We start from the raw sequence: 18,508 nt of genomic DNA, 5'->3' as shown, positions 1-18,508 counted from the left end.
CACACATCTGTTTGCCATTGTTCCTGATAGAGCTATGGTAATAGGCCAGAGAAACTGTAAAGAGTCAGGAATGTTCATTTTCTCGGAGTGTTCTTTGATTTTTTCCCCCTCAAAGATGACATGTTTTGAAAACAGATTCCTGAAACATATGAATTAATTCATGTGATTTTTGTGGTGCCCTGTGTTGTATATAGGAAGATTTGGTACTTAGCAGTTATTCTTTGATGAAGGTTTTAGAAAGGTGTTGTTTGTAAGTCATCTTTATGAAACAAACTCTAGTGTATTCTTAATGTGAATTTATTATTTATTTGTTTTTAGATTCCCCCAGAAGCATAAAAGCATCCACTACTACAGCTGAGAGGTTTCTCCAGAAGCTGAGAAATAAGCACGAGTTCACAATTTTAGTGACCCTGAAGCAGATCCACTTGAATTCGGGAGTTATTCTCTCCATCCACCACCTGGATCACAGGTAGGTGGGACTTGTGAAGTTTCTGACATTTTCTTTGTGTGATTGTATTACTCTGCAGAAGAGCTATAAGCACAAGCCTACTATGAGAGATGGTCTTTAGAGCACAGAGTTGTGTATTTCATTCAGAACTACAGGCAGAGTTCTGTCCAAAAGCAGAGGAAACCACTGCATTGAAGCATGCTGGGAGCACCACACAAAGATCCACATCTAAGACACATTTGTCAATTCCTAAATTCCACAGGGGCTATTTTCCTCAGTGCCAAACATACTTCTTAATTTCTTCTCATTACCCACAAACGTACTGCATTATCCATCCCACCTTTGGGAAAGTGGCTGTGCTTAGAATTTAGTCGTCTTCTAATTTTAATCATAAACAGGGAACTTGCCCTATAATCCACAGCACTCACAGCTGTGTTTGGGAGTGTGGATTGGCCATGCCTGGAATTTTTACATAGGTGCTGGGGAATCCATACTCAGATTCTCACGTTGCACGTCAAGCATTTTTACCTACCAAGCCATCTCCCAGCCCCCATTTTTTAAATTCTCATCTGTATGTTTAGCCTCATCATTTCATGGACATGTAAGGGGGTTTGTGGGTGTGTCCATGGGAACACACAAAACAATGTGAACATAAAGCAAAGGAAGAAACTCAGCTAAATGGTCAAGAGGATAACACCATTCTTACTGTTCAGACATTTTTCTGATGACTTTTAATAGGTATCTATAGTGACAGTTCCAGAAAATAAAGTTGGGAGTTCATGCCATGTGGTGGCATCTTGCCACAGTAGAATCCAGAAAATCAAATCACACATTGCCATCAACATATGTCAGAGGGTCTTTGAAACAGTTTGGAACCCCAGGGTGCTTGTAATGTGTGGGACAGTTATGTGCAACTGAGATTTTGTATTGAATAAGCTAGGGGATTCTGTTTTGTGACATGTTGGGTTTCCATATTAATTACTTTTCTTCCTGTAACTATGTCACTTCTAAATGGCAATGACTGGTGTAAGTCCAACTCTCCCTTTCTGGTTTATTATAGTAAGGGGTCTTCTGTCATCTGTAAGAGGTCCATAGTGCTGATTGTGGGCTGTGTGAGTTCGGGGACACTTCTTCTGAGCACATCTTTTGCATACCAGTTAGAAACTAAAGGACAAGAATTTGTGGGTTTAGGTGATGTGACTTAGAGGATAGTGTCTGTAAGGAAGCTAGATCAACAGTATTATCAGTAGAGATGCTTTGAGGATGCCTTTGTCCTGACACTGGTCCCCATCCTCTGGGCTAATTGTATTGAGGCGTGGCTATCAGTCATGGGGAAGTAAGGAGAAGGCAGGAAGTGATGGAAACTATGGAGACACTGGCTCAGCTCTGGGACATGCAGGCTGAAGCAGAGCTATTCAGTAGCAGAGTATCTGTCAGCACAGATGCTGGATCGCTCTTCAGATGCATAGCCTCCTTCCTCTCTACCTGCTCAAGTCTACTCAAGCCTCCACAAGCTATATCTGTCCTTTCTAGTGCCCACCTATTTTTGCTGGGTTGCAACTGCTCCCTTGGGTGAGGGGGTGAGAAGGCCTGACACCAGTGGCATAGACACCAGGAGTCAGGTAAAATCAAACAGCAGACTTATTTATTCAGCAATGGGGAGAGCCTTATATATCCTCATTCCAGCCCCCCAGGTTGCATTCCAATCTGGTGACATTGTGTAGTCGTCCCTTGTTGGCTAGGCACAATCAGGACCTCTGACAGTACCTGTTGCTAGGCCCTCAGGCAGACTCCAGGTTGGCTCATCTCTGGTGTCTTAGGCCTTATCTTCCTACATCTCATCTCTTCTCACATTGGCTTCCGGGGCAGAGTTAGTCTCCCTATTTTTGGTTTTCTCATGTAAAACACTTCTGCTGATTGTTTGCATAGTTCATGTGTATACACTTGTGTTCATTCTACACAAGACATTGAATGGCCTTCCTAAGACTTCAACATTTTTAATACAGTTCCTCATGTTGTGGTGACCCCCAACCATAAAATACTGCATTGTTGTTTTGTAACTGTAATTTTGCTATTGTAATGAATAGTAATGTAAATATTTGGTATGCAGGGAATCTGATATGTGACTCTCTAAAGGGTTACAACCTGCAGATTGAGAACCACTGATGTAAAAGAAACAAGTTATCACCACTCCTGTTCCCAGTCAGCCAGGGAAACCAGGTTTTTTTAATTGAAGACTTTACATTTTGTATTTATTTATTTATTCATTTATTTATTTATTTATTTAATACCATAATGTGTGGGTGTTCACATGTCACAGTACCAGTGGAGGTCAGAGGACAACTTACAGGAATTATTTTCTACTCCCACCATGTAGGTAGGTTCTGAGGACCAAGCTTGGGTTGTCAAGCTTGGTAGCAAACACCTTTGACCATCTCACTGGCCCCATGGAAGGCATTTTACAAACAAGAGTGCAATACAAGTAGACCTCATCTCAGCAGTGTGTTGGTGCTGGCACACACAATGCCCAGTAACCATTGGAATGTCATGAGCTGGTAGGTTATGGTGTGGAAATTAGTGAAATATAGAAATCAGCAAGTGTGACAAAGCACAGCTTTTAAAATATGTATTTTTGATAAAATTTTGATAGCTTTTGATATTTCTTATGTGATGACATCTGTGCAAAAATAGACACTAGAAAGATGACTGTGAAATGAGAAGAGCGTGGGGGAGTGGTTGACAGTGTTGTGGAGGGTCACAGAAGACATGTGACATGACAGTGGAAAGGTGACTAATGGGGAGAGAAGGAGGAAGGTAGGATGGGGTGAGATGGGATGGCGGAGGTGGGAAAAGAGCAACAAGATCTAAACTTGCATGGGACTCCCATAATGAAACCTGTCACTGGATATGCTATATACAAACTAACACAGCAGCCACCAAAACAACAATCTCTACACAGATAATTGAAACAATACCTTTGAGTTATTCTCTGGAGTGCAGAGAATCAGTGCCAAACATTCTGTAGCACAGTGCTTCCTGCCACCCTGGCACCTGGTGAAAACTGCCACGTGACTGCCTAATCCTTTTCTTCAATTTGTTTGTGTGAAATTTTACATGACTGGCAACGAATTTCTGCTAAATAGTTAGGTCATTACTGTCAAGGGTTATATGTTTTTATATATTCAACTTGAAAACCCCATTCTGCATATCATGTTGTCACATGGTTAGATGCTTAAAATTTAATAAATACTTGACAAATGCAGGGACAAGTAAAAGAAAGTAGGAATATGTCTGTGACCTGGGATCAGAAAATTCATCACTGCTTCCATCCCCACGGACAGTGGAACTGGGAAAATGCTCAGGTGTCTATGGATACATCAGTGCCCGGTCAATTCTGAAATATCATTTGCTCTAGCATGAGTGATCCAATCCACTGACAGGCAACCGCTGTACCAAAACAGCTGTAAGACAAGTTCTCCAAGAACAACAGTTCCTGTAATGAGCCATTCCACAACTGGAAATCTAATCATTCCACAACTTAATTGGTTTGGACATGGATTGATGGGCCTTGCCCTGAATTCTGGAGGACCCAAAGGCAGCTAAGAGCAAGAAAGAAGAGAAGACCATCATGAACATCTCAGAACTGGAAGCAGATGCTAGTCAACCACGTTGTGCAAACAGCACCTTACAACAGTTTAACTCTGAAACTACGAGTTCCTCACTGGCAGTGCACCAGGGAGCTACAAGGAAAGCTCATTTGCCTGCCCATCTGAGATACTGGCTTCAGATGGTGTTGTCCAAAGAAGGCTGCTATTAAAAATTAAAGCACAAGTTTACGTGAGCATCATGTAAGAAGACTTATAGGCTCATGTTTTCCTGAGTATGCATAACTATCTCCATCTCCTACAAACATCTGACAGATGTGTGCGCCTCTCTGAAAGAATGAAGAAACTCGGGATGGTCAATGCAGTCTGCTCTGTACTTCACATTTCTGAGGATTGCTTTTCAAAGAGAAAGAAGAGAAAAATGGGTCAATAATTTTAGGATACTGCTAACAATTTCCTCAGTAACTGGAGAAGAAAAATATATACAAAAGTAAAAGCTTGCTAAGAAAGCAAAAATAGATTTGTCAGTAAAAAAATGAGAACTTTCTCTGTAATTTCCAAAGGCCTGTTTCCTTCCTTTGTGTTTTTCAAAACTGTAGTTTCTTTCAGATAAACACAGTCTGCATTACAGTTGTGGTATGATTACCTGGCCCATCTTCTCTATAGTTGATGAGATTTCTCTCCTTTTATGAAGTGGTCTTTGGATTTACCTAAACTGGTTCTCATTAAGTTGCTATTAGAATTTTCCTTCAATCCAAGTGTTATTTATGCTTCTAGTTTTGAATGCTCTACAAATAGGATTCACGGAGATAATTTCTGCCAATAGCGTTGCAGATAAATATAAAAATGTCTTGTAGCTTGCCATCATTTTCTGTATTAATCAACGTGAGATAAAAAAATGGCTTTTGCCACTCCTTTAATATTAATTACTATACATTCTGGGAGACGGAGAATACATTCACACTTCAGGTTGATAGGATATACTTGTGAGTGCTTGTCATGCAGTAAGCTATTTTCTTTTGTGACATAAGTATGTAAAAATTAGACTTGATGACAATATTTGCTTGACTTAAGGTTTTGAAGTAAAAGATAGCCTTGTTTATTGTGGGTAAAATTAAAAGGCTGACATCAAAGCAGCTGCACCCTTCATTCTTTGGCTATGTGCTAATAACATTAAAGGTAATAGGATTTATAAATTAAAACTTCAAACTCCAAGTTCTACATGATTTAAAACCCCTTACTCAAGTCTTGTTCTCCCTATAATAGTGTTTCTATATAATTATTTATCTTCAACAAAATTGTATTTCTAATGTGCATTTTATACCTCCTATATTTCGAGGTTCAGTGATGTTTGTCTTCATGCCTGTTACTAAGAGGCATGGGGGTGGTCATCAGAGAAAGAAAACTAATTGTGAGACTCTGTAGACAACTAGCATTTGTCTACTTTCCATCAGTACCATGTTTTCTCTGAGGTCAACTGATGGAGCAAAATTCATGTTTTAGTGTGTTGAGATAATCTCCTGGGGCACAAATTTTTCCCCTGTGCTGAGGAAGTGAGAGAAAGGATGACATGGTTACTACTATTGTGACTATTTACTATGTAATCCCAGCTGCTCCATCACACATCATGCTATGCCTCCCTATTTAGGGATGGTTCCAGGCCTCTATCCTGCTCTGACCATGAACAGTCATGAGACTCCCAATACCCCAGACTGTGATGAGCTCCTCCTCCTCTTCTCTGTTGCTGCAACAAACTGCAGATCATGGGGCACCTTTGCTGTGACTGTTGACTTGGCAATTTGCCTAGGAACAAGGCTTCTAGGCAGTCTTGATTTGAGGTTATTTAGTCTACCTGGCTCAGGGCTACTACAATACCCTGTATATTACTCATTTATGTTTGTCTATTTTAAGTAATCTTTCTTACCGTGAATCAGTTTCCCTATTACATCACACAAATATTGGTAAGAAATGAAGATATAGATTTTTCCCCCAGAGTGATAACTAATTTTCCCAGTGTCAGTCATTCAAATTCCTCTTTTTTTTATCAGAAATGAACCCTTAGGTTAATGTTACAAGTTAATCCTATTTTCTCTTCTGTGTTATTAATTAGGCAAATATACCAGCAATATACCATATGCAGCCTTTTTCCTATTATAAATGTAGATTTTAGTGTGCACATTTTAAAAGTGCATTCTACACTTCATGTCTTCGTATTCCTCTTAAGGATCTGCCTTTGTTGTCTGGAATATCTTCTTGGTATGAAGCCTAGGATCAGTTATTAATTTATTTTAGAAACATGAATAGGCCTTGTGTTGGAACCATATTGCATTTATAGATTAAAATGTGTTATTCTTTATTTCATTCTCTTAATACTAGCTTTCTTATCCAGGGGTATGCCTTATCTTTCTATTTTTCACAATTTATGTTCTTTTCTTATAAAGGCATACTTTATTAGATGTATTTCCAGGATTATTTATAGGATGATGTTAGTGAATTAGGATCTTATTTTTGTGTGATATTTTCTAATTTGAAAGAGTTATCAATTGCCATATTACTAGAAAGTCTTGTTTGTATCAAAGGTGACTTCATTCATGTTATTTAAGGCAAAATACTGTTGGAGTTTTTGATATGCTTTAGAGTATGCCAACACTTTGAATGGATTCTCAAAAGCATTTGTACTTTCCTTAATCTGAGATGTGTGCATGGGCATTTCAAGACTCTTCCAAGATGACCCTTTAGAGTCATTGTGATGTACTTTAATTTTTTGTTGAAGTCTTACAACACCAAGACTAAACTACTGACATAATCTTTATATCCCTGATCAGATTTTTAAAATGATTTTACAAACCACCATTAACATTTGTAGAGATCTTTCTACCACTTATTCATCAAGGAAATATAATTCAGTTCATTTACAACAGTGGTTCTCAAACTGTGGATTGTGACCCCTCTGGAGTTTGTACAGCTCTTTCACAGGGGTTGCTTAAGACCATCAAGAAACACAGATATTTATATTACAATTCATAGCAGTAACAAAATTACAGTTTTGAAGTAGCAAATAAAATAATTACATGTTTGGAGGCCACTACAACATGAGGAACTGTATTAAATGGTCACAGCATTAACAAGATTGAGAACTGCTGATTTAGAATGTTTTATTTATCCCTGTCATTTATTGTGTTCATTTTTTAAATAGCCAGGTGTAATGTTATTTTTCTGTTTCTATTGACAATGAGGTTAATGATTTCTGCTTGTTTAAGAAATAGTATCTTCCTTGATGTTGTGGGCACTTGAATTCTATTGATTTTTTTTATTGAAAGTCTTATATTTTCTATTGTGGTTGAAGCCATGTATTGATTTGTTTTATCACAGCTGAAGTGGAATTAAAGTCATTCATAGTTTGCTCTTTTTTGCCATTGACTTTTATCCATTGATCAGTTTGAAAGATGATGAATCATTTGACACCATATTTCCTTTATTCTGTACCCTTTAGTTGTTTAAACTGTATGCATTGTAAAATTACCAGTGGTGGGGGTGGTCCATGCTGAGGATGGTGAGTGGTCCACAGGACACATGAATTGCTGAGTGTTTCACTGGCAGTTCATTCTATCTAGCTAGTAAAAAGCCCTGGTCAGCACCAGAACAGAGGTGAGAAGCATATTTTGAGCAAATTATAATGATTCTTTTGCAATTGTTTTAAGCTTAAGTGACACATTACACACTAAGACTTCAAGCTGTGCATTTACAAGGTATACAGTTTTATGCAATTAGTATTATATCTAAAATATATTTCCAATATGGCATCTTGAAAATGACTATAATTTGTAAAATTACAGCTCCACGAGTACTTATGAATTTGAAGTTTTATATGTTTGTTTATATCTTGTTGCTCTTTCATATGTGATCATGTAAATATTCTTTTCATTGTTTTCCTTTTTTGTAAGAATTTGTATGTTAATGATACAAACTTATTGTCAGTCATCTATGTATATATACACATATATTTGTACACACACATAAATATATACTCACATACACACATGTATTCAAACAGTGATAAATTCCTCAGGTTAATGTTTGCTTTTATTTAAAATATTGAAATAGTTGCACACCTACCTACAATATAAAACAAGATAAAATGTCCTCACATCTTACCAGATTTCTTGGTAACATTTTTACCTCATTTGTTCCCCTACCCTTAATCTTTTATTCCAATAGCATCAGAGACATTTTCTTATATACATACAGCATACAACCTCAATCATGTCACCAACATTATTGAGCTTGCAACATGGCTAAGCAGGTAAACCCACTTGCTGTGCAAGCCTGATGACTTTAATCCCTGGAGTCCACAGAAAGGTAGAAGGAGAGAATTTTTCCTCTACATGGAAGCCACATCATGAATGCCTACACACGCATTCTTGTCAGGATGCTCCTGGCATAGAGGCTGACTCTTCTCAGTTGAGCATCCCTCTACTGGGACACAGCATGTGGTTCTATCTTCCTGTGGGTGGTGTTGACCTTCCTCCCCTGAGTATGCTCATGAACCCACAGGATTTGCTGTGTTTTTTCCTCTTTTATTAGTATTCTCTCTCTCTCTCTCTCTCTCTCTCTCTCTCTCTCTCTCTCTCTCTCTCTCTCTCTCTCTCTCTCTGGTTTTGTAGTTTTGTTGCATAAATTTGTTCCTCATCAAACCACTTACTTTCCTTAAACGTCCTTTGACTCTTACAACTGTAACAAATACTATTGTTTCTTACAGACATGAATAACATTCAAGTATTAAAGTTAATACTTGTAGTCAAACTTGAAAATATATTTACACAAAATTCTAAAACACATACCTCAAGCTGTTTTTACATTTCATTTTAAAATGGATATTTATATACCTTGAATAAAACATTTTAAAGTAACTATTATATCTTTTCTTATTGAAATTTATTCATGAATGAAGTTTGTTCTTGGTTTTTTATTTCTAATACTTCAAGTGCATGTTTTTTCTCATTTTAAAAATAAAGCTGGTTGTTCATTTTCCATTAGCCAGTAATTTAAAAAGAAATACTACAAAATCTTCTAAACCTCCAGATTGGTGGATTTCAGTCTGTACTGAAGGAGCCTGATTAAGGAAAATGTGCTTATTTTCAGCACTTCATTTCTAAGAGGTTCCAGTATGTAGAGTAACATGAACACCTACCTAAGTATGGAAACACCATAGACATGCCTGATGATGAAATAAAGATGTGGCAGAAGCCAGGTTTAGAACAGAATGGACACTTCTTTGAGGGCCTGCCCGCAGCCTTCCGTCTTCTTTCTTTTGGCCTGATACAGTGATTGTCATTTTGGTGGACAATCCGAATTTGGTAGATGAATGGCTGAGAAGTACAGAGCATCTGCAGATATCAGGCCTCTGGTGGCTCCTCGTTTCTTAAGTGCATCAGAGATATCTCTGCATGGTAAGGTTTAACTCTTATTAAGCTTCTCCTGTGTTGGACAATTCTGTAAATACTTTAACATGAATCAATCTCATTTGATGTTCATCATGATTTAGCAGTGAGTATAATTTCTATCCTTGTTTCATAAATAAGGAAGTGGGTTCTTGAGAGGTGGTGTTTTAGTTGTGAAGTTACCATAAGTTCTAGAATCAGCGTCAGACCTGTGGCTGCTCTTGGCTACCACTAAGTCCCAGTATTGGGTGAAAGCCTGGAGATTTGGATGAACCACAAGACTCCTGGTCCTTTTGTGAGAGAATGTCTCTCACCTTTATTGTGGAGCAGCCTTATATACAAACTTACAAAAACCCCAGGTGAAAGGGGTTCACAATAGGATATTGATGCTAGTGGGGGTGAAGTCAGGAAAACAGGAGGAACCTGTGATTATGCTGGAGAACAAGTCTTAGAGACCCCTTGGGGGATGGGTCCCAACACAGACCCAGGTTGCTCCAGCCTCTCCTAGTTACTGTCTGAACAGCTGTCCTTATTGCCTGTTTTAGAAGAGGACACTGACCTCTCCACTACCTTCAAAAGTCAGGCTGAGCATACTATATGCTTTATTGCTTCTGAAGACGTTAGGAATGTGTTTTTTTCTCCCATAGCATCACATGACCTATTGAATCAGATGCAGTATTAATATGCTCTACATGATAGGGAAGATTTTTTATTTAATATTTCTTATTGCTTATCCACACAGATGTAAATGATCAAACCTTGAAAATGATGTTCTCCTTTTGGTATTTCTGTGCCATACAGAATTTAGGGCCAGGTTGCTTTTCTTTTCTATAGCTAAGGATGCCCTGTGCCTATTTCATTTGCTAGGAACTCTGGGTAATATCATGGCTAGCTTCAAGAAACGACTCAGTGAGCAGTCCAGGAAATCTTCTCTGACTCTTTCAGTCTAAGCAGTAGGGGATGATGGTCACATCAGAAGGTAGTGTTGTATTGTTGACAGTGTCTTCTCCCCAGTGTGATTCCTTTCCATGGTCCCATGAGAGGTTCAGAATGTGTTTCCTGCAAAGCTGGCAAGGACTCCATACAACCTGCATTCAATTATCTAACAGATTTCTGTCAACTCTTAGGACCTTAAGAAACTTAAGAGGGAGGTTTGAAACCAGAGAGTATGGCACATGGATTCTTAATGCCTCCAGCATCCCTGTCACTTGAGACAGATCTCTTCTAAGCATTCGAGACTCAGTTGTTTAGGTGAAGGTAAATATGGAAAGTTCTCACCGGGGGAAACCTCATTTTTCTCTTTACCATATTTTGTGAGAGTGGAATTGTAAATATACATTTATGTTTGTAAAACCACTTAAGCATCTGAAAATTAAGAATATTAGTGCATTCTCTTCAACATCACACTCTCTCTCTCTCTCTCTCTCTCTCTCTCTCTCTCTCTCTCTCTCTCTCTCTCTCAATTCATCCCAAACTATGTATTTCATGTATTTGTAGAATTGCTTTTAAGGGATTACCAGGTTCTTTAATTTAACTCAAGACCAACTTAAACTCCTTAATAAGTAAATGTACACCTAGAAAAATATTTCATTCTATTGTTTCCTCAGGATTAAAAACTTGACTTGAGTATCTAAGTTCAGAACAAAAGAACATAAAACAAACAAACACACAAACAAACAACCCAAAGTAGCCTCTTAGTGGACTGGGAAGATCGCTTAGTGAGTAAGTGATTGTGACAAAGCATATGAACCTAAATCAATTCACAATACTTGTGAAAAAGCTGGGTATGTTGGCACACACCTATAATTGCATTTGTAGTAGCAGATACTAGTTAATTCTGGGAGCTTGCTGATCAAGGATTGATTGAATTTCAGTGGGAGATCCTGTCTCCAAATGTATGGTGGAGAGCTGCAGAGAAATGTACCCAGAGTTGATATCTGGCCTCAATATAGACATGCCCAGATATTACATACCTTCTCCATACATAGAGCATTCTTACACACACACACACACACACACACACACACACACACACACACACACATACACACACCATTTTAGAGTAACAAGTACAAAATATATTATACACAACTAAAGAATTAGTTTAGTGATTAATCAATGAGCAAGTCAGTTCCTTTTAGGCCTTGAATCTGCCTATAAATCTGTTTTAGATCCTTTCATAGTGAAGTGGGTAGGTTCCTAGGATTTGGCATATTAATAAATTACTTTTTAATCTAATTGGAGCAGATGTACATATTATAGTACTCCACTTCTCTGCAGAATCGTATTCATTAGAAAAAGAGATGTCCAATTTCATGTCAGTATTCAAAAAATGAATGTTTGAATAGGATTTTTGTTTCTCAAGTAAAATAAAATGATATTTATCAATCCATTTATTGCAATCCTAAGTATTTCATGACTATATCACAATATATAAATATATAGATGCATCCTTGAAATTTCAGAAAATTGTGACAGCAGTGTTTATACGTGGATAATTAAACTAGTCACCAGTTTCTTCGTGTAATATGTCAATCTAAAGTTCATGAAAAAATTATGACTATTTCTGAACTAAGAATGATATTGATTGCAAATGGATAGTAAGATATAAGAATTTGGGAAGAAGATAGAAATGGTGTCTTCTCAATCTGGCACACCTCAGGAGATGCTTGTTGTCTTAGCCACCATTACTGTTGATGCTGTGATAAAACACCTCAAGTAACCAGCTTCTTGAAGGAATTCCTTACTTTGGCTCATAGGTCAAGGCTGTCATAGTGGGGAAGTCACAGCAGCAAGAACTCCTGGGTGCTGATCCTGGTAAATACTTCCCTAGGCAGGTGCCTTCCAGAAGTTGAAAGGCTTCAAATTCAACTTCACTTAGATTCTCAGGAACAGAAGCTGCATGGAAGCAGATTTTCTCCAAGAAAACAGCACAAACGGTCCTTATCCCAAGTGTTGATAGAGTCCTTATTCCCCTCTGAAGTTCATGAATGGGCTTCCACTGTCTACACTTCTCTCAGCACTTTTTATCTTCCCAGGTCCCATCCCAGTAAGCTTTGCTGGCAGCCTTCAACTGCCTTTAAAAGCCCAGTTTCCAAATTCTCCCACATTTCCCCCACAAACTATTTATGAAAGCAAAATAACTTCAAGATCAAGTTTATCACAGAAAAGATTGTTTCTAAAAGCAACATTGTTTCTTTCTTCTAATTAGGTTATTTATATTCACATATTTCTAAAATCATTATACAGTTTAATTACTATGTTTTTAAAAGTCATGCATTATGAGTCATTGTCACATAATTTTAATTGTTATAGTTTTATAATTTATAATTTTGATGTGACAATCCTATAGTTTGTTTTTTTTCAGATTTTTATTATTTCAATTTTTTCACATTTACTGAGATTTTAGAATCAGCTTGGATTTTTATTGAGATCTTATTAAATATATACATAGATTGGGGTGAACATTGTTTATCTGTAGAGAGATTTCTTTCAGCAGCATTTTTTTACCTTTTTAAAATAGAGTTATTATACATTTAGGTTACATTTATTCTTGGAAATTATGCTTTGATGTTATCTTAATTTGCATCATTTAGGATTTCATTTTGTTTTTACCTATTACAACTGAGTTTTGCGCATTGATACTTAGTCCAACAAACTTGTTAACTAATTCTAGCAGTTTATTTGTAGAATTTTATTTTCCTAGTTAATAGTCATATTTACTACCAATAAGTTATGATATTTCTTCATTTACAATTATTTTATCTTTTTAAAAATATTCTTTTCATATAATTCATCCCTACCACAGCTTCCCCTCCCTCTCTCCAGTCCTCCCCAAACTCCTTACCTTCCCTCTTCCCAAGATCCATTCCCCCTGTCTCCCAGCAAGAAAAGAGCAAGACCTTCCAGAGACATAAAAGACATAGTACAACAAGCTATAATAAAATCAGGCATTAAACCCTCACATGGAGGCTGGGAGAGACACCTCAGTAGGAAGAAAAGGGTTCCAAGAGCAGACAAAAGAGTCAGAGACACCTAGTACTTTTACTAAGACCTCTAATTTAGCATGTACTGGAAATAATCTGACTAACATCATTTTTCCAAATCTCATGGGAATAGCTTTTGACATTCCAACACTGAGTTTATATTCCAGTTATTGACATATTTTTGTTTTTATGTATTTCATCTCATATAAAAGAACTTTAAGCTTACTCCTCAACATTAAAAGATATTAATGGCTTTAAAATTTTAATGTATTTCTGCTAATTAAAATGATTTTTTTTCTCATTTTGTCAGTGTTTGACGAATTACACTGAATGGCTTTGAAATGTAAAAGTACCCTCAATTTTCTAAGCCCATTTGGCTGTTTTCTTTTGCAGGAATACATTGTATCTACTAATATTGCTTAGGCTTAGTACATCTTTTTATGAAAATAATTAGTTTTTATTTTTCTCTCTTTTAATGCCTTTGCCAAGTTTTTGACTTATAACATGTGACAATGGTTTTCCTAAAATAAGGTATTCATGGGAAGAATATTAATATAAATGTGTATAGACAATAATGATTTGTTTAAAGGAAACAAAAGAGAACCAAGAGTTGGTTCCTTGGAAAATCCAATTCAATAACTAAGTTGATTAAGACAAGAAAGTATGAGATATTACAATCTAAACACAGAGATACAAGAAATATGAAAAAGCATACTGTAACTATATCTCAATATCATGATTTCTAGTAGCAGATTTCAAAGATACCAGAGTGTATGAAATCCTGAGGAAGAACTCCAAAGAGTTTTTGTTTTTGTGTTTTCTAAGACTATTGATCCCTGGCAGATCCAGAGCAAGCTATGTAAACCAGACTGGCCTAGAACTCACAGCCATCTGCCTGCCTCTGCCTCACTGAATGCTGGATTAAAGGTGTACATCACTTCACCCAACTAAAAGAATGATTTTTAAAAATTCTCAGGGAGTTCCAAAGAAATTCAGCCAGTTAAATGAAATTAACAAGACAATGGATGTTATGAATGAGAATTCTGTAAAGAGAAAACTTCATGGTTTTGCTATTGTTTGCCAGTACTAGGGATGGATCCTAAGGCCTCATGAGTGCTGATCAAGGACTCTACCTCCAAGCTATATCCCCACCATAGGAGATAGAAATTGTAGAAATGATGAGCTCAGAAAGATGTGTTAAAAATTTATTTGAGAGCTTCAAGGAAAGTTTATATTAAAGAAGAGAAAGAATATAAGGGCCCAGAGACAGATTTTTAGAGATACACTTTCATAAAGACATAAAGAAAAGGCAGTGATAAGAACATTGAAGACCTTCAGGCTGCCACGGAAAATGTCTTCATCATCAGCATATCCAAAGGGAATAAATAAACTATGAGGTGGCAGAAAACTTGTTAAATGAAATCATAGCAGAAAACATCCTCCATCTTGGGAAAGGTTTGGGCATTCCGGTGCAGGAGCCTACAGAAGTTCAAATGGACAGGGTAGGAAGGAATCCTCACCTTCTTACACTATAGTCAAACTGTTGACAGCATGAGGCAAAGACACATTTTAAAATCTTCAAGAGAAAACCGCTGTCACACTTAAGTCCAGTCCTCCTAAACTAAAAACAGATTTCTCTAGCAGGTACCCCTCAAGGCCAGGAATGATGGATCTCACATCTTGAAAGAAAATCACCACCAGCTCAGGTTTCTATTTTCAGCAAGGCTAGCCTTCAAAATTAAAGAAGTAATGACTTTCCAAGGAAAGAAAAAACTAAGGGAATTTATGATCAGCATTCCAGCCATACAAAGGATGCTTGAGGGAGTCCTACGGCAGGAAGTAGAAGAAACTAAAGTAACATTATGATAACATATGAATATATAAATTTCACTAGAGGAGAGAAACAATCCAATATCATCAATATAGTAAGCCATCACACACAAAGATGATAGGAGCAAAAGAAACAAAAATGTAGGTGAGAATCAAAATGACATATGTAAGGGTATACTTTTTGAATTATAACTAAACTGAGGTGGTTTACCTCTCCAATTAAAAAGTACAAATTGTATATATGAATCAAAAGGGAATAATACACTGCCTACAAGAAAGCTACATCACCAAAATAGATAAAACACCAGTTGAAGGGTGAAGTGATATTCTAATCCAATAGAATTTAAAAGGAGCAAATGCAGATGCATTAGTATCAGATAAAATAGATTTTTTTCAGTAATTTAATCAGTTTATTTACAACCATATTCCTAGTGCCTAGAGTAACTTGTGGTACATAAGAAATATTTTCAAATGAAGTAATTGTTTCTTGAGTTGAATTTTCAAAGAAGATACATTCCCAATGTGCCAGTAAACATCACATTATTAACATTCAAGTTATTTTTCTATTTTCTGCTGGTATTTTATTTATTTTAATTTCATTTTACATTCCAGTCACAGTTCTAACCCCATCCTTGCCTTCTACCCAGCCTCGCCTCCGCCTCCACCCTAGCCCACCACCCATCCATTCTTCCCAAAGGATAAGACCTCCCATGGGGAGTCAACAGAGCCTGAAACAGTGAGGCAGGACCAAGCCTCTCCTCACTACATTAAGGCTGAGCATGACATCCCACCATAGGTAATGGACTCTCACAAGCTAGCTCATGCACCAGAGACCCGAGTTAACACTCTGTCGAACTCTAGATAGAGTTCCAATTCCTAAATATTGTACATTTGTCTCTCTAAGAGGCCATTTCTGAGGCCAAGACTTTTGAGTAATAATAGTTACATCTGCCCCAGTGTCCACTAAGCCAGAAATAACTTTATTATTAATTTTCACTTTCAACTGAGGCCTTTTATCATTAATAGAAGCTTGTCAAAATATGTGTTTCTCATTTTGTCCATTCACACTTGATTCTTCATCATTATTCAAACTACCATCTAGAGCAGAATCATTTTTCACAATAGGCAAAGAACTATCTATTGTTCCTGTGAGAGATTGTCTCCCACTGCTACTGGGAATGACCCGACCTTTCTCGATGTGGGGGACTTCTTGAGTCCCCCCTCAGGGTTTCCTGACCTTAATGGGTTTCCTTGTATGTCCCTGGTCGATCTACATTCATTGGTCCAGTGTCTGCCCTTACCACATCTTCTACACAATCCAGAAGGCAGTGGCCTTCCGAATGAGGCATTGTTAGAATTTGTTTGTCTACAATTTCTCTTAGTATGTCCCATTTTACCACAGTTGAAACATCTAGGTTCCTGGAGCCTTCGTGGTCTCCAGGGGAAGGCTCTTCCTACCCAAGGTTCTGGTTTATAGTAGTAGTAACCTCTAGCCTCTTGTTACCTATGTTGACCTCTGTAAGGTGCTTCTCCTTGCCAAGCCCTTACATCCTCACCTCTAGAACTTTTAATTTCCTGTTGCCTTTTTAAACCTTTGGAGATGGCTTCTCCTACCCAAGCTCCAGTATCTTGCACATTATAGTCAATGTTGGCTGCATACAAAACCCATTCTTCTAGTGGAGCTGATCTGATCTTTAAAGGCAAAAGTATTCTTTTGCATATTGGGTTTGTATTCTCATAAGCTATTGTATATATAATTGATTGTCTTGTTTCTGGATCTGTTACCTGTAATTCTACTGCCCTAGTTAACCTTTGTAAGAAGTCCTGGAACTGTTCTGTAGGTCCCTGTTCTATTCTGGTATAAGCTTCTAGGCATTCTCCTGGCTCATTAACCTTATCCCAGGCATTTAATGTTGCTTTCCTGTATAGAGACAGTATATCGTCATCATATTCAGCCTGAACCTGTGGGTCAGCATAAATACCCTGACCAAGAAGCTTATCTAGAGGGGCTTCAAAACCTTTCTTTATGCCCTGACGCTCAAGGAGCTTTGCCTCTTCCCTTACTAATGCCTTCCACTGGATTTGGCATGAATTCTCAAGTACAGCTGCTACCAATCGTTCCCAATCTGTGGGTGTCACCCTGTTAAAGGTTGCCCATGAATGTAATAGCTATGGAGACCATATGAGACAACTGATTCTTTAATATTCTTAAGATCGTTCAGCTGTATAGGTTGCAATTCATAAGCCATCAGTCCATGAGGGTGTTTCTTAGAAGCTGGCTTTTCTACCATGGTAGCTGGGTACATTAATGGTGTATGAGTAACAACCTTAGAAGAATAGTCACGATACCTGGGTGGAGTAGGTGCCTGGGATTGGAGTGATTCTGCTTCTGAGGCATCCCAATGATCTTTAAGCCTAGCAATGATATCCTTTTGAAAAGTTTCAATCTCCTTAATCATAAAAGATTCCAAGCATGTTAGTGAATCTGTAAATTGCTCTAACTGCTCATCTACATGTTTTTCTAGGTCTTTAATACGATCATCCTTAGGCAGCATCTGGATGGCATGGAAACTGCCTTCTAGGTATTGGAGTCTAGATTCGAGGTCATGATTTGCTGATTTTGAGTCCTCAGCAATCGATCGTATGGACCTATGTAATCTGTCAGCCCTGTACTGTAAACTATCTTCCAAACATTCAAATCTAGACTCAAATTTCTGATCTGTTACCTTGGATGCTTCAATAACTGATTGAATGGCATTGTCCAATTCTTCAACCCTATGCTGGGTATTTTGCACCGTTGTATCTAGTTGATGAGTAACATTGCCTATCTGAGTTTCTAGCTGGGTACAGATATTCTTTAGCTGGTCATGGTCTTCTGACAGCCTAGCCTCTAAGGCCTCAGACATGGAGGATCTCTCTGTGTTTATCTTATCATAAACATGCTGCATCTCATCAGACAGCTCTGTCTTTAGTGTATTGGACACAGAGCCAAGCTTATCATCCAATTTCTGTTCCACTTGCTGCACAATTGTGGTCTGACCTAATCTGTTCTCCAAAACCTCATTGCGTAAAGCTGTTATTTCCTGTAAGTAGGTGGTGAGGTTATCCTTATCCCTATTCCTGAGTCCTCTGGCTAGTAATACTATTTGTACCAGCAAATGGCAGTCCATTATGGCATATAGGCCAGTAATTGGCACA

At 37.6% G+C, this 18,508-nt stretch overlaps 1 protein-coding gene across 1 annotated transcript in view; it reads left to right on the top strand.

The window, feature by feature from the left end:
• Nell2 (neural EGFL like 2) overlaps positions 1-18,508 on the top strand; it is a 285,232-nt gene that overhangs the window by 61,863 nt on the left and 204,861 nt on the right. The window contains exon 3 of the mRNA XM_035439207.1: positions 319-469. Within this exon, the coding sequence (XP_035295098.1) occupies positions 319-469 (151 nt within the window). The remainder of the gene's footprint in view (positions 1-318; positions 470-18,508) is intronic.

This window comes from Cricetulus griseus, chromosome 2 (assembly GCF_003668045.3).
Source record: "Cricetulus griseus strain 17A/GY chromosome 2, alternate assembly CriGri-PICRH-1.0, whole genome shotgun sequence".
Lineage (NCBI taxonomy): Eukaryota > Metazoa > Chordata > Mammalia > Rodentia > Cricetidae > Cricetulus > Cricetulus griseus.
The sequence above is the reverse complement of the archived record's forward strand: the minus strand, read 5'-3'. Positions and strand labels throughout refer to the sequence as shown.